The 24,457-nt window shown below is 34.5% G+C and overlaps 1 protein-coding gene across 1 annotated transcript in view; it reads right to left on the bottom strand.

Annotated features, from left to right (window-relative positions):
• Positions 1-24,457, bottom strand: part of ANKHD1 (ankyrin repeat and KH domain containing 1) — a 138,475-nt gene that overhangs the window by 98,734 nt on the left and 15,284 nt on the right. The window contains exon 3 of the mRNA XM_044659894.1: positions 1,004-1,157. Within this exon, the coding sequence (XP_044515829.1) occupies positions 1,004-1,157 (154 nt within the window). The remainder of the gene's footprint in view (positions 1-1,003; positions 1,158-24,457) is intronic.

Here is a 24,457-nt window from a genome sequence, read left to right on the forward strand (position 1 = left end):
CATTTGCCACAAATTTTTGATATATTATTTTTCTAACATAAAGGTTTTTTTAATATAATGAAGCCCATTTATCTTGTCCCCAATAATTCCCCCCATTTAATAAATAGAAACTTACCTTCCTCCCAGAAGTGATGTAGCTATGCCATTCTATTTTCTTCTATTTTTGTTCATAGGTTTTTAAACAATACTAAAGTAATTTAAGCTATATGGATTTTATTCTGGTATATGTGAGCTATGAGACTAAATCTATTTTCTAATCATATTGCTAACCACTTTTCTAAATATTTATTAAAAGATTAATCCTTTCCCTAGTTTTTATTTTCTATAGGCTAATTAAACATTAATCTTTAAGTATATTTTGTTTTTATGTCTGAAATCTCTATTCTGTTCCATGGGTTTATCTGCCTGTCTCTCTCTTTAACCAAACCTGAGAATTTTGATATGTTTTGTAATATGCTTTAAAGTCTGAAGATAAACTCGTGTTCCTGAATATTCTTGTTCATTGTATTTTAAACTATTTCTTTTTTTCTTTTGCTTACACTTACACATCACTTATAGAACTATAAAAATTTTGGTTTATACGGAACTATTTCTTCTAAGGGAAATATCACTGTATAATCTGATAACACAGAAACATGTAGGATGATTCCATAAATCAGTCAAGGATTCTCAAATTTAATGAGAATTATCTTTCGCATTATTTTTATTTCATGAAGTGTAGCAAGCAAAGGAGTTTGCCATTAGTATAATGGCATTTTATATTACTACTACTAAAAAAAGGTAAACCCTAAAACCACTAACTGCAATTTAAGCTATTCAAAAGTTTCATATTACCTATCCGTTTTCAAACCTAAAACAGTTTCTATGTTCAAGTTAATAAAACTGAACAAATTCTTTATGATTGGAAAAGTTTAATTGAGTCTATATAGATGGCAAATAGTTTATATGCACATAAAGTGAAAAAACACTTGGCAAGGATAACATGAGAATACATATAAAGTACCTGCTGCTTCCAACAATGCTTCTAATCTTGCTTGCGTCTCTGGATCCACTGTGCGTAAATCTGTCCCTTCTGCTGCACTCGATAAGAATAACTCTGATGTTGTTTTAAGCACTGGGTTATCCAGATCTTCTTGGTCCAAAATAAATGACTCAACCTATTTGAGAATGAAAGATTCAAGTTTCATTAAACAGATTTTATAAAAGCCATAATATATCTCTAGAATGATTTTCTGACATTTCTGTTAAACTTGGAGTTTAAGAAGAGATGGGGGGAGGGGGAGAAGGAAGAAATGGTAGACTCATGGGGAAAGAAACCTTAAGAGACCACAAAATCTATCTTATTTGTCTTCAGTTAGAGATTAATAAAAGCAAATATGTAATTTTTCCCCATACAAAGTCACAGAAACTCCCTAAAACCTATCCAGAGGCCCATGGGGACAGGGAGGTGGGGAAACATGGCTCTCAGGTAAAGAATCCCTTACCTAAGGTCTTTACAGACATGGCATCAATATACTTAAGGAAATGAACAAACCTCATAGATTCATAAATTAAAATAAATCAAATGGGCATTTTCTTCAATACAAATGCAAATCAATAAGAAAATTTAAGACACTAGTCAAATGTTATCAGATAATTTGATTACCTCTAGAAAACAAGTACATTTATTTTAACATAAAACTTGTTGCTCTATTTTAAGTAAATTATAATTTGTACTACTTGTGTATATAAGTTATACATTATAAATTTCATAAATCTATCCTGTTTTAGATCACTGGTACAAAAAGGTCCACAAAGAGAAAGTAACTTCATGAAGGTATCTTAAAGAACCAGCTTTCTTTAAAATATAGTTATCTGATATTTCCCGTATTTCCTGGTAAGGCTGATTTGATGTCTACTAAGTTATGATTTTAATCCATTCCTTATTACAAGTTAGTAAAAAATGTCTAATATAAAGTCGAGTAATATGTGTTCTCCAAAAGTGTTGTATTAGGCAAAATCAAGCAATAAAAATCATAGGGCTTATGGAGAAAATGGGTTAGGGGTACAATGGCCAAAAACCTCCTTAGGAGACACATTAAAAAAAAGATTAAGAACCTAATAACAATAGTATAGTTAAAACACATTAAACCAGTGATGGGCAAACTATGGCCCACGGGCCAGATTGCCCCCCCCCCCACAATGTTCTATCCAGACTGGCCACATTATTCCTAATCTGATGAATACAATGAGTAGGATACAATACAATGAAACTTTGAAAGAGATGCCTTAAAAACAGACCGACAGATGAGCATTTCCTTTCCTTTGGCCCCGTCCCCTCTTTAAAAAGTTTGCCCATCACTGTATCAGTTAATTAATAAATAAATAAATATTATAATAAATAATGGGATAATCCTTGGCTTCCAGCTACAGTCTTGGGTTGTTACTTTGCCCATACTCTCATATCCCCAAATCTAGAGCAGGTTGGGAAGGTGGAAACTCTGGCAGTAGGCCCATGTGAAAGGGAAAACAGAGATCTGGACCAGTCCTCCTCTGCCCACAGCTCAAACTGAACCAGAAATTTTCCAGGCATTTTCTCCAGCTGTCCTCCATACCTGGAATGCTCTCCCCTCCTCCATCCTCACACTACTGACCTCCCTGGCTTCCTTTAAGTCCCAACTAAAATCCTACCTTCTAGAGCAGGGGTCGGCAACGTATGGCTCTTTCTACAGGAGCCATAAAGTCAATTTTTTTTCAGGCGCTGTTACAGGAGCACGCACTGTGAGCACTGTACGGCTCTCACAAAATTACATTTTAAAAAATGTGGCGTTTATGTCTCACAGCCAAAAAGGTTGCCGACCCCTGTTCTAGAGGAAGTCTTACTTAATACCTCTTAATTGCAGTGTCTTCCCTCTCAATTATTTCCTATTTATCTTGAATATAGCTTACTTTGTATTTATTTGTTTGCATGCTATCTCCTCCATTAGACTTAAGTTCCTTGAGGACAAGGGCTGTCTTTTGCCTCTTTTTGTATCCCTGGTGCTTAGTACCATGCTAGCACACAGCTGAAGCTTAATAAATGTTTACTGAACTAAAATGAAAATATGGCACTTTGCCTTAACAAAGGCTCTGAAGTTTGTTTGTGGAAGGAAGAGATGGAAGGGTAGCAGCTTGTGTATACTGTGAAGCGGTAGTTTTCAGCATAAGAAATCTTGTACAAGGCAACTTGAAATTTGCATTAAGCTAAAAAAATTTCCCTAATATATCAATTTCATTGGAAGAAATTCGCACATAAAAAAGCATTACAGCAGAATTGACTATACCTATGACAAGCAGTTTTAACTGACTGGCCTCTTCCCTGGATCTATCCTACTGGTGATAGTCAATAAGTATTTATTTAAGTACTTACTATGTTCCAGAAACGATGCTACATAAAAATAATCTGTGTCCTCAAAGAGGGGAGATAACAAGAAAATAAATATGTATATGCCAGAGTGAATGGATGTTAACCTGAGAGGGGAAGGCTCTGACCACAGAGGAGGGAAAGGAGAGAAGGTGACATTTAAACTGGGTCTCAGAAAAAAGAAATTCTAGGAAATGGAGGTAAGAAGACAGAGCATTTCCAGGGATATCAACAATCAGTGCAAATACAAAGAGACAGATATGAAGTATTATGTGCAAGAAGGTAGGCCAGTAAGGCTGGAGTATGTAGAGAGAAGAAAAGTGAAAGACTAGAAAAGCAGGAAATTTTTAGGTAAGGAGGAACTTAAAAAGACAAACAGCAAATGCAAAAAGGGACGAGAACAAAGTTAAGATCTATAATTCATAACTTGTGCTTTGGATAATTCCAAAATTATTCCTCTTCTTCTGAATATCACAATTTTAATTTCAGTGGTGTATAAGAAATAGCATCTGCTCTGTATGATTTATGATTCATAAGTAATAATGAATACCAAAATGGCTGATAGCCTACCATTAAAAATAGAGCCCATAAGAGATGGTAAAGTAAGCATCAAATGGTTTGGGAATTGTCTAGCTCTGAACCATCTGGGAAATACAACAATCTTATATACCAATCTTTAACTTCAAAACTACTGACATTAAACCACGTACTATGTTGCAATGTTGTTTCTTTAAGATGTAATTATTGATGACAAAGAACTTCATTTTGGATCTGAGCCAGTAGGATAAATGTAGCTTACCAGTAGTCAAAATGACCTTGCATGGTAACTTCTTGCACAACAAAGAGCTTGTTAAAGGAACATAAAGAGAGCTGTGCATCTTCTGGTAGACTACCTTGTCAATTCTGAGGACAGACTGAACAGTATTGCAAACAAACTAAATTTAAAAAAAACTGTATTATCAACTCTTATCATTACTACTAAAGGCTGTATTTAGGTACAGTTCTCATTTTAGACAAAAAATTAGATGTACTAATTTGGCACCCTATGGGAATTTAAACATTTTAACACTATAGAATACCCTGCCCCTGTCCCCCTCCCAAGTCAAGGTTATATTTCTATAGAATGTGAGTCCCTTGAGGGAAGTGTCTATTTTTTAATTTCTTTCCTTGATTTGAACTCCAACTAACAATAGTAATAGATAACTCTTACACAGAGCATTCTAGTTTGAAAAGTTATACATATATAATTTTAATTGATCCTCACAATAACCTGAAAAAGTAATTACAAAGAGGCACTGTCCCTAAATCCTTATTGATGGAAATTAAGCAAATTCAACTTCATAATAATTTATTATATATCATGGTACTATACAAAGACCTATGTAGGGTATATAAATAATAGAAATTGATGGTTTATATAGCACCTTAAAGTATTTACACTTTATAGTAAAGCATTTTACATACATTATCCCACTTAGCTCTTACAACAACCCTAAGAACTAGATACTAATAGATATTTCAATTTTACAGACAAGAAACTGCAATTCAGAGAGATTAAATGGCTTGTCCATGGTCATACTTTGTATAAAATGTTAGAGTTTGGATTTGAACCCATCTCTCTTGACTACAAGTCTAGTTCTCATCACTTATCTCCCTAAGTTTCTTATGTATACATTTATACAAAAATTACATGTATACATGGCCTCTCTGTCCTAAGAGAGTTTACAATCTAACAGCAATAAAACAACTATATAAATAAGTACGAGGTAGGACATAAATGATGCCCGAAGTATTATCATAGTACAACAGAAGTTCAAAGGAAGAAGCAATCGTTTCAAGCTAGGGTATCCAAGGAAGTCATGCATTTCATTTAAGCACATGTGCTTATTAGACTATAGTAAATGCTTAATAAATGCCTGTTTCTGCCTTCTGTGGCAAATGTTACCAACAATCATTTTACAATCCCAGCAGAGGGAATAACATGAGTATAGAAACATATTCAGGAACAAAGAATGGTTCTAATTGGCTAATAAACTGAGAAACTATAGGGAAGTGGGAGATAAATGATAGACTGGAGCTAGAGTGAAAATGAGACTGTTGCAAGTTTTAAATGTAGGCAATGAGGAACAAATAAAAGTTATTGATAAGGAGAGTTTGATATTGATTGATCCTATTGATAAGGATAAGAAATGATCAAACTTTGCATAAGGATGATGTTGGCAGACAGCAAAGAATAGTGGAAAGTGGACTAGATTTGGAGTTAAGAGAACCCAAATTCAAATTGGATTACTTTGGGCAAGTCAGTCAACCTCTTTGAACCTTAGTCTCCTAATAAGTCAAGCTAAAGGGGTGGGAGTGGGAGTGGTAGGATATCTTTGAGTTTTAAATCTATAGTGGCAGCAGAATGTGAGATAGATTAGAAAGGGAAGGCATTCATATTGGGGAATTGGGGAGAATAGTTTGGAAAATACTTTAAGAGGGATCAAAGGATGATAGAAATAGAAAAGGAATGGATACAAGATACACTATAAAGATGAAATGGGCTAGGTTCTGCAACTACTAAAATAATAACTAACATGAAGCACTTTACGTTTTGAAAAGTTTACCTATATTATTTTATTTCATCCTTATAATATTAGGCTCCTTGTAAATAAGGATTGTTTCATTTTTTGTATTTGTACCAACAGCTTAACACAGCACAAAGTAGGAACTTAATACTTGTTGAATGAGGATAATAGGAGATGAATATAAGGGAACAAGGAAAAGGAAGGAATCAAAGATGACTTCAAAGTTTTGAATGTGACTGGGAGAATGGTGATGCCAATGACAGAAATAGGGAAAACAGGAAGAGAAGGAAAGATAAGGGAATAGAAAAGGAAGATAATGAGTCAGACTTTATATTGAGTTTGAAATGTTGTTAGATCATCCAGGATGTAGATTGGCAGCTAGCAATACTGAAGCTGGGTAGATTGAAATGTGGGAATCATTTGCATAGCAGGTAACTGGAGCTAAGAGAACAGAAATAATTGCGGAGGATAAGGATAAATTAAAGAAAGATGGGAAGGGAGAAGAGGACAGATAGGATAGAGCCTTTGGGGAGTATGTATTATTTATATAGAAAAAGTACACAGAAAGAGAGTATTAAGAAAACACTTTCCTTCAAGGTGTCTGAGCATAAGCCATTTAGAAAAGCATGACTTTTAACAAAAGTTTACTGAACATAATATTCTTATATTTTGAAGGTCATGTAAATCTGGGTCGTGACAAGCAGCAGTTTGATATAGAAGGATCATTTGGTTGTAGTTATGCCTCCTTTATAAGAATGTTATATGACCAACCATAGGTTAAGTTCTTGGATGTCTCAGTTTCCCAACTGTAAAAGGTAGTATGTACTTTGCCTATTTCAAAGGGTAGTTGTGAAGTCCAAATAAGGTAATATGTAAGTCAATTTGTCAGTCAACAAGCATTTATTAAATATTTGCCATGTGTCAGAAACTGTGCTAGGTGCTAGGAATATAATGAAAGACAGAAACAGTCCTCACCCTCTAGGACCTTTCATCTCATCATATACAAAACAAACTATAGGTACACAAGATATATTCAGAATAGATAGGAGGCAATAACAGCTAAAGCTGGGAGTCTTAACCTGGGTTCATGAAGTTCTTAAAAATTTTTTCAATATAATTGGTTTCCTTTTTAATCTTATCTATTTAATTTATACATTATAAAAAAGGGTCCCATTGGGGACAAAATGCTAAAAGGGTCCATTATTTTAAAAAAAGGTTAAGAGCTTCAGAGTTAGGGGAACTGAGAAAACCCTCCAATAGTAGGCAGGATTTTAAAAGACAGAGAAACTAAGATGGAGAGGAGGTGAGGAAGTAGAGATTTCCAGGTTGGAGGTCAGCAAAGAGAGGAAAATGGAAAATAACATATTTAAGGAATTACATACGTAGGCCAATATTGCTGAACTTAGAATTCACAGAGTAGATGAAAGTATAAGAAAATTGGAAAGGCAGAATAGGGCCGGGTTATGTAATAGTTTTAAGTGCCAAACAAAAGAATTGATATTTGATTCTGGGGATTAGAGTTGCTAGAATTCAATGACTGGATATGAATGGAAATAGCATTGCATGGATAAGTCAAGAGTACCATGGGACATATGTGGTGGGGTGTCTATGTGTGTATAAAATCAGGAAAACTCATAAATAAATAACACTTGAGCTAAACCTTGGAGGAAACTAAAAGATTTATCATAAGGATCAAAGAGGGAAAGGCAAAGAGAGAGTACACTCCTGGAATGGGGGAAAAGTCTGTGCAAAAAGGCTCAGCAAGAGATGGAATGTCTTGTACAGGGAACATTAGTAAGTAAGCCAATTTGCCTGGAATTTAGAGTGCAAAAAGAGTAGTTATATGCAATACGCCTAATTAAGGCAGACTGAAGCCAGACTGTGAAGGACCAAAGAGAAAAAATTGTATTTTAACCTAGAGTATAAAGAGCCATAAGGATTTCTTAACAGAAGTGATATAGACTGAACTGTGTCTTAAAAAATGTCAATTTCAGGGGGCAGCTGGTAGCTCAGTACCTAGTGATGGAAGATCCTAGGTCAGTGATGGACAACCTTTTGAGCTTGGTGTGTCAAAATTCACCAAAAAAAAAAAAAACAAGCATGTCTCAGGTGGTGTGTCACTTTGAGAAGAAAACCATAATTTTACGATATTTATAATTTAAGTAACAAAAATGTTTAATTGTAATACATAACTGTATTTAATAAACCAAAATAGGTAAATCAATATAGGTAGAATTGTCATCTATAGTGCACAGAGGGTCTATACTACAGCAAATGTTTAATCCTCGGCATGTGATCCCATACTTCTCTGTATGTGTCCGTATGCGGCTGCATGTCATCGAAAATGGCTATGTGTCAGTGCTGACATACATGTCATAGGTTTGCCATCACCATCCTAGGTTCAAATCTGACCTCAGACGCTTCCTAGCTGTGTGACCCTGGGCAAGTCACTTAACCCCCATTGCCTACCCCTTACTGCTCTCTTCTGCCTTGGAACCAATATACAGTATTGATTCTAAGATAGAAGGCAAGGGTTTAAAAAAAAAAAAAAGAACCCGTCAATCTGGCAGCTCTGTGTGGACAATGGATTAGATTAAAAACTACAATAACATTTTGAGAGATTATAGGAACCTGAAACAGGATACTGGGTAAAGTAAATGGAGGGAATAGGATAGATTCCAGAGATGCTATGGCAACTGAATCAATAAGCAACTTAAAAAATACTTCTAAATAAGAAAGAAATCATCAACTATGAATTTTGAGCACATATTGTATTCTGTCAAATTCTTAAATATAATTTTTTAGACACTGGCAGTTTGACATAAAAGAGCAGATAAGACAAAATACCTATGCAGGAGAGAGGGTGGGGAGAAGAGAGAACCTAATGAACTAGAAAATGCATTTAAAATTTTAGGGAAGTGGGAGAGAAAGAATGTAGATTTGAAAATAAAACCAAATTAAGAAACTATTTTTAAAAAAAACATAAAATAATAACTTTTAATTACACAACAATATACTTAAAGCCTAATATAGCTGAATGATTAAAAATCTGTTTTGTATTTTAAATTTTAGAAATATTTACTAAGTACTTATTATGTGCAAAACCCTTGGGATATGAATTAAAAAAAAAAAAACACCTTATTTTTTGTCTTACAATCAATACCGTGTATTGGTTCCAAGGCAGAAGAGCAATAAGGACTAGACAATGGGGATTTAAGGAACTTGACCAGGGTTTCACAGCTAGGAAGTGTCTGAGGACAGATTTGAACCTAGGACCTCCTGTTTCTAGACCTGACTCTCAATCCACTAAGCCACCTAGCTGCCTCCACTCATTATCTTTTTCCCAAAATAGCACCCAACCCCCTTTTAAAATTCTTAATTACTGTCTAGGACACACAACCACCCAGGCCTACAACCCAAGCATCATCCTCCATTTCTCACTCTCTGTCACTACTTTCCCCATATCGAGACCATTGCCAAGATCTGCTGATTTTAATATCTCTCAAAATGTCTCCTTTCTCTTCTCTTGACACTACAATCACCCTGATGTAGGTCTCCCTTCCTCCCAATCACCCTGAACCTGGAATACTGGAATAGCCTGCTTGTTGGTTTATCTGCCTCAAATCTTTTCCATTCTCTCAATTCAGCTGTCAAAGTGATCTTCCTAAAGTACAGGTTTAACCATGTTAACTCCCTTACTCAATAAACTCCAGTGGCTCCCATTCACTTTCCAGGATCAAATATAAAATTCTCTACTTAGCATTTAAAGACTTTCATAACCTCCCTCCCACCTTTCCAGTCTTGTTAACATACTCTTCCATTCAGTGGCATTGGCGGCTTCCTTGCTATTCCTCATACAAGATATTCCATCTTCCTATTCTAGGCAATTACCCTAATTGCCCCCAGGAATATAATGTTCTCCCTTCTTATGTCCACAGCCTGGTTTTTCTGGCTTCCTTTAAGTCTTGGCTAGAAGCCACCTTCTACGTGAAGCTTTTCCTGATCTCTTCCAAGAGAACAGGGACTATTTTACCTTTCTTTTTACCTTACTTTCTTTTACCTTTTACCAGGATATAGCATGGTGCCAGGCACATAGCAGGCAATTTATAAATGTTTATTGACTTAATTGATCCTACTTGCTAGTCCTCATACACAACACTCTATATCTCCAATTTCCTTGCCTTTTCCTTATACCTGGGATGCTAAATTCTCTCAATTTCTGCCTCTTAAAACCTCCAACTTCCTTCAAGACAGCTAAAATTCAAACTTCTTGCTGGAAGTCTTTCTCCGGCCCCCCTCAGCCACTAGAGCATTACTCTCAAAAGTTACCTTCCACTTATCAATATGAATCAGGTATGAACCTTTTTACATGTCACTTCCCCCCACTGCAAGCTCTTTGAAGGCAAGAGACAAAATGTTTTTGCTTCTTCATCCCCCTCCCGCTCCCATATTCTCTTTACTTAGTACAGGGCTGAACTATAAGCATTGAATAAATGCTTGACTGATTTAAATTGGATGTATATAATTTTATTTGGTGCTTTAAATATCTAAACTTACATTTCTCTCATTACTTGATCATGTCATGGCTAATGAAGTATAGAATTACCATCTCCTATTTAGAATTAAACATATGTGTGTATATGTATGTATGTATATAATTCTTTTCACAGGTTATCCTTATGAAGATCAAACTTTTTTCACATATGAAAAATTTCTGAAGGAATGGAGATTGAGACCTTAAGAAAGAAAAAAAATTCATTTATTCACCAGGTTTTGTCCTTTTATTTTGTTAATGAAAATGGTCTATACTTTCAGTGTGTACTAGCAAAACCCTAAGAATAGTCAAAAGAACTAGGAGTCAGGAAGACTACACCCTAACTAGTTCGGCAACCCTGGGTAAATAACTTGACCTCATCAGGTTTCAAATGTCTCATCTGTAAAGTGAGGGAGTTAGACAGCATGGCTTTTTAATGTCTCTTACAGTTCTAAAATTCATTCTAAATGAGGTCCTAGTGAGAAGCTCTTTCAAGGCTTAAGTTTGGCAATGGTAGAAGGATAACAACAACGATAACATTCAATCCCATTAGCACATTACCTGCAGAATTTATCATAAAAGGACAAAGAGTTTATATTTGACTTTGGGTGAGTTACTTAAACCTTTCTGAACTTGTTCCTTCCTTCATACTAAAGGGAGGATAACAGCTCCTAGTCACAGAGCTGTACCAAATGAAAAAATGCCTACATAAATCCAAAAGGCCAACAAGAAATATACATTTCAATCCTTCTGTCTTTTCCACCCTTTCTCAAAAGACAATGAGGATAGAACCTATATTCTCATTACTCAAAAAAAATAATTTTTAATGGACTTGCAAAAGAAACAGGTTCTTCAATAGTTCTTCAACAACAGCTGAAAACACGATAAACTATTAATTAATAACAATGAAATAAGTAAACATGCCCCAAAATGTCTTCTTCATGGGGACCCTAACTCCACACTCAATGACCCACACACATACTTTGTATTTGCCCCTGGCTAACAGGTGCATCAACCATTAAAACCCTATATGAATATATTATAGTCTGCTTTGCTCCTTTGGTACCAGCAGATGGAGCACAGGCTCAATTCTAGTCCTAAAAACTGAGGCTGTCAATTTATGGTTTAGGCTGATATGTAACTGAAAAAATATTGTTTTATTGATTGCACATATATACTTCAGTTCTGAATAATCATGCCAAAATCCTTTAAGTAAAGTATATTATATTACCAAAAGCATAGCATTGCACCAATCAGTCCACCCCAGTGACACTGTTAAATTTTATACCTAGAATTCTGAGATATGACAGGATCATGAAAAGATATTTGACAGGAATTTGTAAGAGGGGAAAACAATCAGAATTCTTTTTCTTGTTCTCTAAAACAACTTTTAGAAAATCTCTTTCAACTTAATAAGATTAATTTACCAAGTTTCTGTAGGATAACAATTTATGACTTTGGACAAATCATCAAACCTCTCAGGTTCTCAATTTCCTTATCTGTAAAATGAGTGGGCTGGACTTATAACAGTGAAGGTCCCTTACAATTCCAAAACTTTGGATATGAGATGATAAAGTCATATGGCAGGGGAAAAAAAAACCAGGATTCAGAAATAGACCTACCTGAGGTTCTACTTATGTGATTTTGGAAAAGCCTTTTGCCACTCCACCCTTCTCAATTGTAATAAAGGGAAATGAACTATATTATTTTTCTAAACTCTTCTATTTCTAATATCAACATAAAGCTAAAAGTAAAAAAGCAAGCAAGGGCAAATGTAATAAGCTATATTTACCAGTAAATTTTGCTTACAGAATATCACACAGGCTACATAATTGCTTTTCTTGGAGATGCTCTCTTGATAAATATTCAAGGCATTTTATACCACATTGAATTTCAAGAGATTTGTATTTTTAAAAAATAAATTTAAGGAAATTAGTTTGCTATGCAACCTTCTATTACCTAAGAATTCTGACTTTTTTTAGTGAACCTAATAACAGGAAAAAAAATCTGAAGGAGAAAATGCCTATCAACACTGAATCATGAGTAGTTTTCCAACAATTCACTGTTTTGTTACTCGAGTCAAAACCACCGATAAGTTCTTTACAAAAGAGTAAATTACAATTTTAGGGAGGTATATTGCATGTTAACACGAATCAATTTTACATGTATGAAAGTTCTCAAACTGATTATATTATGGAATCTAAATGTTATGAATCACTTTATTACAAGTATTCTGGAAAGATGTGCCACTCCACCAAATTCTTATAAATAAGTAAACAGATAAATTCCAGCAAGAGTGATCATTAAATCTTGAGGGCCAAGTTTTTGCCAGTGGAAAACAAGGTAAGAAGCCTTTCAAGCTCTGAGTGGATCCTGTGACAAATAATATTCAAAGAGCAGGCTGAGATGTTATCAATAAAGCTCTTAGCACAATACCTGGCACATAGTAGGTCAGTCAGAAATAAATGCTTATTTTCCTTCTTTCCTTTCTGGTCACGTTTGAAGAGGATCATCACCAAAAACATTGGCCATAATAGATTTTTTTTTTTAAACCCTTACCTTCCGCCCTGGAGTCAATACTGTGTATTGCATTGCTTCAAGGCATTAGAGTGGTAAGGGTAGGCAATGGGGTTAAGTGACTTGCCCAGGGTCACACAGCTGGGAAGTGTCTGAGGCCAGATTTGAACCTAGGACCTTCCGTCTCTAGGCCTGGCTCTCAATCCACTGAGCTACCCAGCTGCCCCCACCATAATAGATTTTTGACCAAAGCAACTGATGAGAGTGACAAGGGCAATGCAATCTGTATTGCTGAAGTGAGTATCTACACTGATAAAAAAATCTTTTGCAGTATTATATAACACTTTTCATTTTGGAGGATAAAATTTAACTATTACATATATGTTATGTAGCACTACAAATTGGCAACAATTTTGTATTTTTGAAAATGTAGCACTACAAATTGGCAACAATTTTTTGTTTTTGAAAATATGCTTAAATTCTCCTTATTTTTCCTTTAAAGTTTTCTGTGTCTGCATGCACATATGTGCGATGGACATATAAAAAAATTAAATTACAATTTCAATCTGGAAGCAAGAAGATAACCATAAAACTAGTTACACTGTACAACTCATCGTTACACGTTAATGCTGTTCACATCCAAGAAGATGGTAAAAATGTAACCCTAAGGGGGCAGCTGGGTAGCTCAGTGGAGTGAGAGCCAGGCCTAGAGACGGAAGGTCCTAGGTTCAAATCCGGCCTCAGCCACTTCCCAGCTGTGTGACCCTGGGCAAGTCACTTGACCCCCATTGCCCACCCTTACCAATCTTCCACCTATGAGACAATACACTGAAGTACAAGGGTTTAAAAAAAAACAAAACTAAAAAAAAAAATGTAACCCTAAGAAATAAAGGATACCTTCAAGTGACAACTTTTTTTTCTATAAACCTGTCATTTAAAGACCAAGAAAGATAGATGCAAAGGTGCTAAAGTCTCATTACACAGCTCAGTACCACAAAGAATAATCAGGAATACAGCATGACGTAACAATTTAAACTCTAACATTTAAAACCTATTTTTGCTGTGTAATCATCTAGGCCACAACACAAGATAAAATACAAACTCAACATTACCTAATGATTAAAATGACAACTTTGGTTACCGAACGCATATACTTAAAAATTACCATTTCTAAATGCTATATTTTACATTGCATTTAATTGACAATACTTGGACAGAAAAATGTGGCTATTTAAAAATTTAATGCCAATATTCATGTCCCCATTTATAGGTTACAACTGCAAAAATAATGCATCAAAATCCATTGAATTACCCAGTTCTCCTAACTCACTCCAACTTCACTCCTACTTTTTTTCTTCAGGTTTTTCTAAGTCATTTTAAGATACTGGGGGAAAAGCAAGGTAAAAAAAAAAAAACAGTTTTTTTTAAAGACTATGGGTTCTTTTAACTATTTAGATTAATTTCAAGTTTGAATTGTTTAAAAACCAACATCATTCATCACATAGAGATGCAATGAAGTTTCAACAACTGGAACCACAAATTCAGATCAAGGATAAAAGAAAAAAATCGTGACCATAAATTTAGCTTAAAAAAAAAAAATCTCCCTACTCAGAAATTAGGCCATCAAAGGAAGTAGGATTCATTCATTTAACCTGACCACTGTTTTTTTTTCTAAATTTATCCCTCAATTTATTAGTTCCTACCAAATCCTTCCTCCCAAGCATTTATAACTTTAAAAAGTAAAATAGAAGAAAATATCTATATTTATATATTCAGAAAAGAATCATCAAATGTAGATAGATGTTGAGCCTTAAAAGTCATGCCATATGTAAGATTTCAAATGACAAGATTTGACCTTTAACTTCTATCTCAGATTTCACAAAACATACAAGGCAAAAAACCTTTCCAAATTCTGCACCTGTAAAAGAAACAATGCAAGTTTATACATTTTAATGTCGTGATAAAATACTTATATAGGCCTCTATTCATTTCAAAAAATAAAAATAATCTCCTGAATTTGAAAGTATGTCAAGAGGACTAAACCATAAAAGCACAAAATAGTACAACTAGTCTTAAAGACAGGAAAAACCTAGCTTCAAACTTCAACTTTGTCACTTCAGTTGTCTAACTGTGGTCAAATCACGTAACTTCTCACAGAACTATTCTCTTATGTAAAATTTTGTGCTTACCTCTCAGAGTTACTATGAGGATAAAATGAAATAATACATATAAAAGTTTTCAAACTTTAAAGAGCTATAAAAAAGCTGTTATTTCATCTTCTATTTAGAACATAGTACTTACATCTAAAGAGTGTGAGCTCCTAGAGGGCTAGGATTGATTTTGTTTTGCTTTTCTTACTTATTAACACAGTGCCTGGTAAACAATAATTTTATTTACTAAATACAGTTGAGGGCTCTTGTTGACTTAAGGACAGGGGGTACTGAGCATTCATATAGCATACATACAGATTTTTCCTTTTCTTCATATTTTCTCATGGTACTAAGATCTTCAATCTTTTATTTCTATTATGGACCAAAGCAAACAAATTGCTTCTGAGTTAACACTTGTTCTCCATCTAAGAGTCATTAGACAGAGCCTGAAAAATTATCCAGGCACATTAAAAATGTGCTTCTGTTTACATTTTTGTCCCCAAAGTTATTTATTGGGTTGAGAGAGTTTTTAAGAGCTACCATTGGGTGAAGCAAATATGCACCTGATGAGGACAGCAACCAGTTAAACAAACCTTCTGATTGTGAAATATGAACAAAGACAATGATTTTTGAAGGACTGTAAATAAACTTTAGTGCTATATAGATTGGCATAATTTTTTGGATTTCAGTCAAGTTCTAACTTCAAATAAGGTATGCCATTTAAAGTAAAACAAGTTTATTCAACTTGGATGGATAAAGTACTGCCAGTGTTTAATATTTTTGCTTCCCCTAATGAATAGTCCAATAGATAAATCTTTATAAAATAAATCAGAGTACCATTTAGTATTGAAGAACTTCCTCTTTTATTAAAGTACATTTTGTTATATCTTCTTTCTTATAAATGAAATATAGTTATTTCATAAAGCTTCACCCAACAACAGCTACCTCTTGGGGGCAACTAGGTGGCTCACTGGATTGAGAGCCAGGCATACAGACAGGAGGTCCTAGGTTCAAATCTGGTTCAGACATTTCCTAGCTGTGTGACCTTGGGCAAGTCACTTAACCCCCATGGCCTAGTCCTTATCACTCTTCTGCCTTAAAACCAATATATCATATTAAAAAAAACCACACACACACATAAAAAAGTTACCTCTTGTAGGGCATTGTGCTAGGTCCTGAGTATACAAAGGTACAAACAAATAAGTCCTTACCCTCAAAGAGTTTACATTCTATTCAAAGGAAACTAAGTTGTACAGCACAAATAAAGAACAAATAAAAAGTAATTAGGAGGGGCAGCTGGGTAGTTCAGTGGAGTGAGAGCCAGGCCTAGAGACGGAAGGTCCTAGGTTCAAATCCGGCCTCAGCCACTTCCCAGCTGTGTGACCCTGGGCAAGTCACTTGACCCCCATTGCCCACCCTTACCAATCTTCCACCTATGAGACAATACACCGAAGTACAAGGGTTTAAAAAAAAAAGTAATTAGGAGTCAAGGCTGAAAAGTGAGGAAAATGGTAAAAATAAGGAAATATATCACTAAGAGATGGCACTTCATTTTACCTTGAAGGAAACACCCATGATTCCAAGAGCCAGAAATGAAAGAAAGTAGTCTAGACAAAGGGGAGGTGGGGTAAGAGAAGGGAAAGGAATAGGGGATCCTGTGCCAAAGCACAGAGGTGGAAAACAAAACACCGTGTTCACAAGCAGTTTAGCTTAGTATACTTATTACCATGAAATCAATCTAGAACCATGTTGGCAAACCTATGTAACATGGGCCAGACAGATTGCTCCTCTCCCCCTCTCCATCATGCCTGAGGACATTTCTCACATCATCCGTCCCTCTGCCCAGAAGCCCAATGGAAGTGTTTCCTCCATTCCCTGTCTGGGGTAGCTCACACACAGCTTGAGGGTTGCAGTTTGGGTGCTTGGTCTCTAAAAGGTTCACCATCACTGGTCTAGAAAATAAGTGGGCATTACAAAGTAAACTTCAAATACCAAAAATAGGAGTTTATGTTTTGTCCTGGAGCTCAACAAGAAACTAATGAAGCTTCTTAAGCAGAACTGTGACATGGTCAGAACTGTTTTCCAAGAATGTCAATTTAGCAGATACATGGAAAACAAGTTGGAGAGAAAGAAAAAGCCTGAAGCCAGGGGGACCAAATATGAGCTTATTTGCATAGGTAAAGGGATTGTAATGAAGACCTAAACTACAATGGTGCCTATGGGAGTAACTAGACGGGGATGGATGAAGGCAATAATGGAAATAGAAACAGGGCTTAGCAAATAGAAAGAGAAGTGTAAAGGATAAATTAAAGGTTATAAATCTAGGTGACTTGAAGGATGGTGGTATTCTCCACACAAATAAGGAGTTAGGAGTGGCAGGTTAAGGGGTAAAAAATGAGTTGTTTGGAAAATGTCAAGTTTAAGATACCTCTGGGATATCATACAGATAACTGGTAATAGGAACTGGGGCTCAGAAGGGATGAATATAATAAAAAGGCATTTATAAGCATTTATAGTATGCCAAGGACTGTGCTAAGTATTGGGGAAACAACTGAGTAACTGATATGCAAATTTCAGTCATTTGTGTAGATGATAACTGATGAAACCAAGAGAGAATGTACAAAAAAGAGAAATGGGTCTCTAGTAGAGTCCTGGAGTATATCTAGGTAGCCCTAAAAAAGTCAAGCTATCAAATACTAGATTAACAAACAATAAGCTTTCTTACATACAATGATTACTCTTCCAATTCAACTTAATTTTGATTTTCAGCCAATATTAAATAAGTTCTTAATAAATATATCTGTGCTACACACTAACATTTTGTTAGTGGAACTAACATTTTCCAGAGTAGCTTCCATGAAATGTTAACAAGATTCACTGTTCTAGTATACCACAAAAGAAACAACATGCTGTAGTTAGTAGAATGAGTATTAGACAAGGAAGTCGAGAGTCCTGATTTATAGAATATCTAGTTGTGATGGTTAGGCAGATTCTTAAATAAAATTAGATGGTTGAACTAAATTATGTCCAAGGTCCTTTCCTTACGTGTGAATTTATGATTTTTTAAAATCTACAATAATCTATGGGGGGGGGGGAGGAATATATGGCTAGTAAGACTAATCAAGTTGTACTATATGAAATGGACATAACCATCTCATTACTTCAATTTGGAGCTCAGGACCATTTTATCATATATTCAAATGCCAGAAAATCATAACTCTTATGTAAAAAACTTTTTAATAGGATGTTAAATATTTCTGATAACTTTTTCTAAGTCAACTTAACTTTTTTAATGGAAAAAAAGCATCTTAATTTCGGACCTATATCTTAAGACACTTTCAGCATCCTAAATCCTAAAGGGAATGTTTTACCTTACATGATTAAGGTTTTAGCTAAACAGGTATTATATGTCAAAGTGATGTGGAGAAAGATAATGAATTGTTTTGGGGATGATGAGCTTGAAATGCCTCTGGGATATTTAAGTGGAGATGGCCTGAGAAATCAACAAAGGATCATTATAAAAAACCAATAGAACCTATGGGATCTATGCCAATTGGTTAGTCATTTTCTTACTGTCTCTTTGAAGGGCTGTTGGGTAGTTTTTGCTAATATCCAAGGTCCTCTCCACTGAAAGTTCTAAAGGCTGAACTTTCAAAGAGGAAGCTCACTATATATTTTTTCCAAACTAGATGAACATTCTTATACCCAGAATATTGTGGTAGGGTCACACAGAGTGGTGAAATCAGAATACTTAAGTTTAAACCTTGACTCTAACAAGTACTAACTGTGTAACCCTGAAGGTGAGGCCCATTCTGTTGGAGCACTGCACACTCCAATGACACTTGAAAATGAGAGTACTTATGCCTTTCTGGAGAGAAAACCCTACAGTTATCAATCAATAGTATATGTACTACTACCCTGAAGCATTGACATTTTAACAATCTCCAGAATATTGATTTTTGCATCTATAAATCTGCCTTAAAAGCTATCATCTTTAAAAGGCTAAAATCAAGCTCCCCATATAAAGAAATATAATATGTATATAGGCAAAAAAATGATCTTTTCCTCCTTAATAAAATGCATGAGTGTGGCATGGCAGATGCAAAATGGTACTGGGAATCAAGAGGACTTGAGTTTCAAATGCTACACCTTAGATACTTTGTTAAGACCCTAGATAAGTCACTTAACCATTTATATTCCTCAGTTTCCTCATCTGAAAATATGGAGGTTGAACTTAGTGGCCTCTAAGGTTTCTTCCAACTCTATCAATCATAGGTGGGGGGGGGGGGAAGTTAAGCAAGACACTGAACTTCTCAGGGATCTAAGCAACTCTGAAGATTATTAAATTGGGAAAAGGGAGTTGGAGTTTCCTCACGCAAGAGTTCCTTCATCAATGAAATCACAGTCTAGTTCCTATCTCTATTAAATACATATGCTAAATGGATAAACTTTGCCTAATTATTTAATTTTGATGTACAAGGCAAGTTGATAGCTGTCTCTCTAAGACAATCAAGGACTTACAAACTCTTAAATCATTCCAGAAATAAGTACTTTCTTGGATAGTGAAGCCAAGATTGTAACTGTCAGTTTTCTGTATCTTCCTCAAATCTTAACATACTTTATTTTTGTCTTAATTCTACCCTGTATCTAAACACTAATATAAAATTCAATTTTTCAATGATATTTCTCACCTCTCTTCTTAAAATCTCAAAGCTACCCATGACAAGCAATTATTTTATGTCAGATAACTAATAGAGAATGCTCATTTCCTTTTCTTCTTTGTCTTTTTAAAGCTATCTTTGTTATTCTGGAGGAAAGGGCAAGTTGGCCAAAAACTAGTAAGTCCCCTCCATATCTGTAAGTGCCTTAAAATGTGGCCTGTGTAACTTTATCATTCTATATGAAGACTAATGCATAATTTTTTCCATCCTTCAAAAATTGTGCTTTTCCACAAATTTAATCATTCATCCTACTACTTATCCACTTCATAGGGAAAAGTACTAATAAAAGCTATTATCATTTCATCTTTCATGAAATCAAGAGACATTTAAAAATGAATGTTCGACAACCAAGTGTATCACTTTCAAATCATATTCAAGTAAAACTAAGCTTAAACCATCCTCCTGATTAATCTTCATTCTTGAAATTTATAGAACATAAATCGATTGAAATATTTTAATTGCTTAAATATTTTACTTCAAATTCCATTTTGAAATTTCCATTCAAATTAAACTGCTTAAAAACTCAACCAAAAAAATTAATTACTCATAAGCTGCACCATCATACAGTTTTATTCAGCATACAAACATGGTCCTCTTGTAAAATATTTATTAAATATTTTCAAATTTCTTAAAAATTAAAAGTAAATTCATATTTCCTTTTAAAAATCCAGACTTCATAAAATAACTTTAATCTTACTAGTGTTAACTTGAATTTGTATAAAAACTTGATTAATTCAAGTTTGTAAAAAAAAAAGAAAAAACAACAGTATTTTTTCCGACTGCTATGTTGTTTGCAAAAGTATTCTGCCTAATACTTAAAATGGTATTCAACAAAAAAGCATATATAAGCATCCTAATTTTACATTAAAAATTTTTCAGCATTCCCTTTTTATTCTCCATAATCTAAACAATAAATGTAAACTTTTCAAGATGCTGCTAAAAGCAGTGACTCACCTTACTAGCCTGTGTATTCTGACTACAGATGGGGTTTCATGATAGAGAAGACAAAAATCATCAATAAGGAAAGTTGCTTCTAGAGAGTATAAGATTTTTTTAAATTTAAAAAAAAAAATTTTTTTTTAAACCCTTAACTCCTGTGCATTGAACTCATAGGTGGAATAGTGGTAAGGGTGGGCAATGGGGGTCAAGTGACTTGCCCAGGGTCACACAGCTGGGAAGTGTCTAAGGCTGAATTTGAACCTAGGACCTCCTGTCTCTAGGCCTGACTCTCAATCCCCTGAGCTACCCAGCTGCCCCCCTAGAGAGTATAAGATTTTAACCAATTTTCCAAAGAACAGTCCTTTGCTTTCTTCTCTAAGAGTAGAATTTCTGTATGGTTTTATTTTTATACAGAATCAGTCTCAGATTGGAAGCAACCTCAGCAGTTACCTAAACCATAATTTAATAGGAACTCTTATAACGACTCTCACAAATGATCTTCAGTTTCTGCTTTTAGACCTTGGGGAAAGTAAACTCTACCACCTTCCAAAGGCAACCAATAATCAATCTATTTCAGGACGGCTATAGGTTTACAAATATAAATTTTTCCTTAAATTGAGCCTAAATTCATACATATATGCGTATGTATAGAACTGAAGATCTATCTTTTATTTATATACACATATTTACATTATAATATATGCCTTTAGACTCTAGTAGTGATTTTCATGATTTTTACAGATTCTCTCCCTACAATCTGTATTCAATATAAATTTTATAGTCTCACATAATTACTGAGTTCACACCTGCTTAAAGAAAACAAAAATTATATGATATACATCTTTGATTTACAAACCAATGAATATCTTTCAGAGTATGTAAAACTACAAAACACTTAAAAGATGACCAAAAGTAGGAGTTAAACTTCATAGAAGTACTAAGTTTCTTCTGGCTTTTAACTTCTCTTTTAACCTAATAAATAAATGTGGCTACATTCATGAATGAATCCAATTTGAACAACTTACAAGAAAGAACTGATTATTAAAAGAACTTTTCAACTTGACCTCCCCTCTAAACAATAACTATCAATTCAATGGGATACAATTCAAATTCTGACATTTCTATTCAAGGCTAATAACACTGACAATCTACTTTATTCCAAGATATGCTTCATTTAATAAATTCATTATAGATATTTTACTCCTATATTTAAGGCAATAAAACTCCAAAGATCCCAATGTAGAGGTCTCAAAACTGGCATAATTCCAGGGGAAAAGTCCCATGAAATAGAGGAAAGAACATTTGAGAGTGGAACCAAAAGATCTGGACTCTTGTATTGTTTCCTTGGGCAAGTCATTTTATCTTTCTGAGCATCAGGTCCCTCCCTCATTACTAAAATGGAGATATTTGTATTACCTACTTCACAGGACTTTTAAGGTGATCCAATGAGATACGTAAATGTGCCATGTAAAAACATAAGCAATTACTATTCAGTATAGATCTTCAATCAATCCTATTTCAAGAATGCTGGATTTCTAGATTTCCTACTTATTTTCAAACTATTTGGAGAGGCAAAAAGTTGTCTGACAAATTCTATATAAACCCAGTATTTTATATCTAAGTTGCATGCCCTAATATTTAGATTTTACATTGTAACTTTAAACTTGAAATACAGAGACTACTCTCAAATACAAATACACAGGATAAGAGTTTCATCCTATGCCATGAAAGAATAATAAAATAAAAATAAAGCACTAAGCATGTCACCAGATCAGCATAAAGATGTTGTCATTCTTACTGTTCACCCATAAGGATATAATGGGTGGATAAAAAATTCTCCTTGTTTTACTCAATGAAATACACAGATCCTCTGGAGACTAACTCCTTTAACAGATGTCAGAACAAAAAGATGAAAAACACAAGTTTTTTCTCCTATTGCGCAGGTCGTAAGTGATGTGTGTTGGGCATCATCTTAAAGCTCACCTAAATTTTCAGTTTTACCATGAAGTCTCTCAGTTGGGTTACAACCTTTACTCATCAGGACATCACAAAAGTCTATTTTACTCTTCTCTAATGTGCTAATAGTATATATCATATTTATCTGTATATGTGTTTCATCCTCTTGCTAGAACTCCATGTGAGTAGGGATCATGTCTTAACTAAACTTTTTTCTCTCTCCCAGCATCTGGCACAATACTCTTAAAGATACCATAGGCACTAAAAAATTCTTCAATTTAATATATTGAAAAAATTAAATCCAAAAAGTATGAATCCACATGGACATCAGCATCAATAACCTTAGCTAGAGTGAATATCTAAGTAATTAGGCCCATTAGCCTGAGAAAAAGAATGAGGAACTGCACCACACTACCCCTCCACAGAAGCCAGGAAGTATTCCCAAAATAAAACTTACACCAATAGCCATCCTTGAATTTACATTCAAGGTTGTAAGGAAAAATTCCTAAACTATTAAAGAACTAGGATTCAAAAGGACTAGGATAAAAAGACTGTGTGTAACCCAAAAGTAATATTTCTTTCATTTTATATGGGAGAATTAAGAGCAGGGACATAAATAAAATACTCTTTGTATTAACAAAAAAAGGGTGTACTGGGGAACTCAGTCTCTACCATTAGGGTACAAAATTAGGGCATTCCAAAATCTTGTGGGTATTTTAACCAAAGAAATGCTGTTGAAACTTTCCCCTCAAATTCTGTCCAAATAACATCAAAAGTTATCATGCTATATACACTTACAATTTTACAAAGTACTTAAGATATCCATTTCCTTTGATCCTCACAACAACCCTGTGAGGTAGGTGGGATGGGCAAATATTACCTCTTATTTTACCAATAAGTCAGGGTGGTCATTTGCTTAAGATGACATGCTAATAAAGTGACAGATAAGAAATGTAATCCTTAAACAAAAACTGCCTCTAATGCCATTTTCTCCCACTAAAATTCCAGAATGTGGCTAGAAATACTGACTTAGTTAAATAGGTGTTTTTATCTCTTCTATTCTTATTCACAATGTAAAAGTCAAGGGAACTTTTTCCCCCTTCAACAACAGTAAGACTACTCTCAAGTTATAGGAAAAATCAAAGACTGTTCAGTCAACAGAAGTATATTATAATTCTCTCCATCTCTTTCTCCTAAAGACTTCTAAGTTCTGCTTTCTAAGTTCTGCTATGCATCCAAATACTTTCAGTTAAATAGGTAGAGTTCTCAGCAAGATGCATCATCTATAAATGCAAGGTTCTATGTGCTCTTGATACTGCCCACAACCTAATTTCTGCCAACTATGCCTTCTTAAATATTATCTCTGCTCCATCTTGATTTCACTCATTCATTAAATATTTAAGTACCTACTATGTGCAAGACACTGAACTGAGGTACCAAGGGAGATAACACCAGACACATTTCCTTGATCCTGGAGCCAAAATCTCTACCTATCTCTCTTTATCTCTGCCTGTCTCCTTAAAAAGGAAAAGAAAAAGAAAAAGAAAAAGAAAAAGAAAAAGAAAAAGAAAAAGAAAAAGAAAAAGAAAAAGAAAAAGAAGGAAAGGAAAGGAAAGGAAAGGAAAGGAAAGGAAAGGAAAGGAAAGGAAAGGAAAGGAAAGGAAAGGAAAGGAAAGGAAAGGAAAGGAAAG

This window comes from Gracilinanus agilis, chromosome 2 (assembly GCF_016433145.1).
Source record: "Gracilinanus agilis isolate LMUSP501 chromosome 2, AgileGrace, whole genome shotgun sequence".
Classification (NCBI taxonomy): Eukaryota; Metazoa; Chordata; class Mammalia; order Didelphimorphia; family Didelphidae; genus Gracilinanus; species Gracilinanus agilis.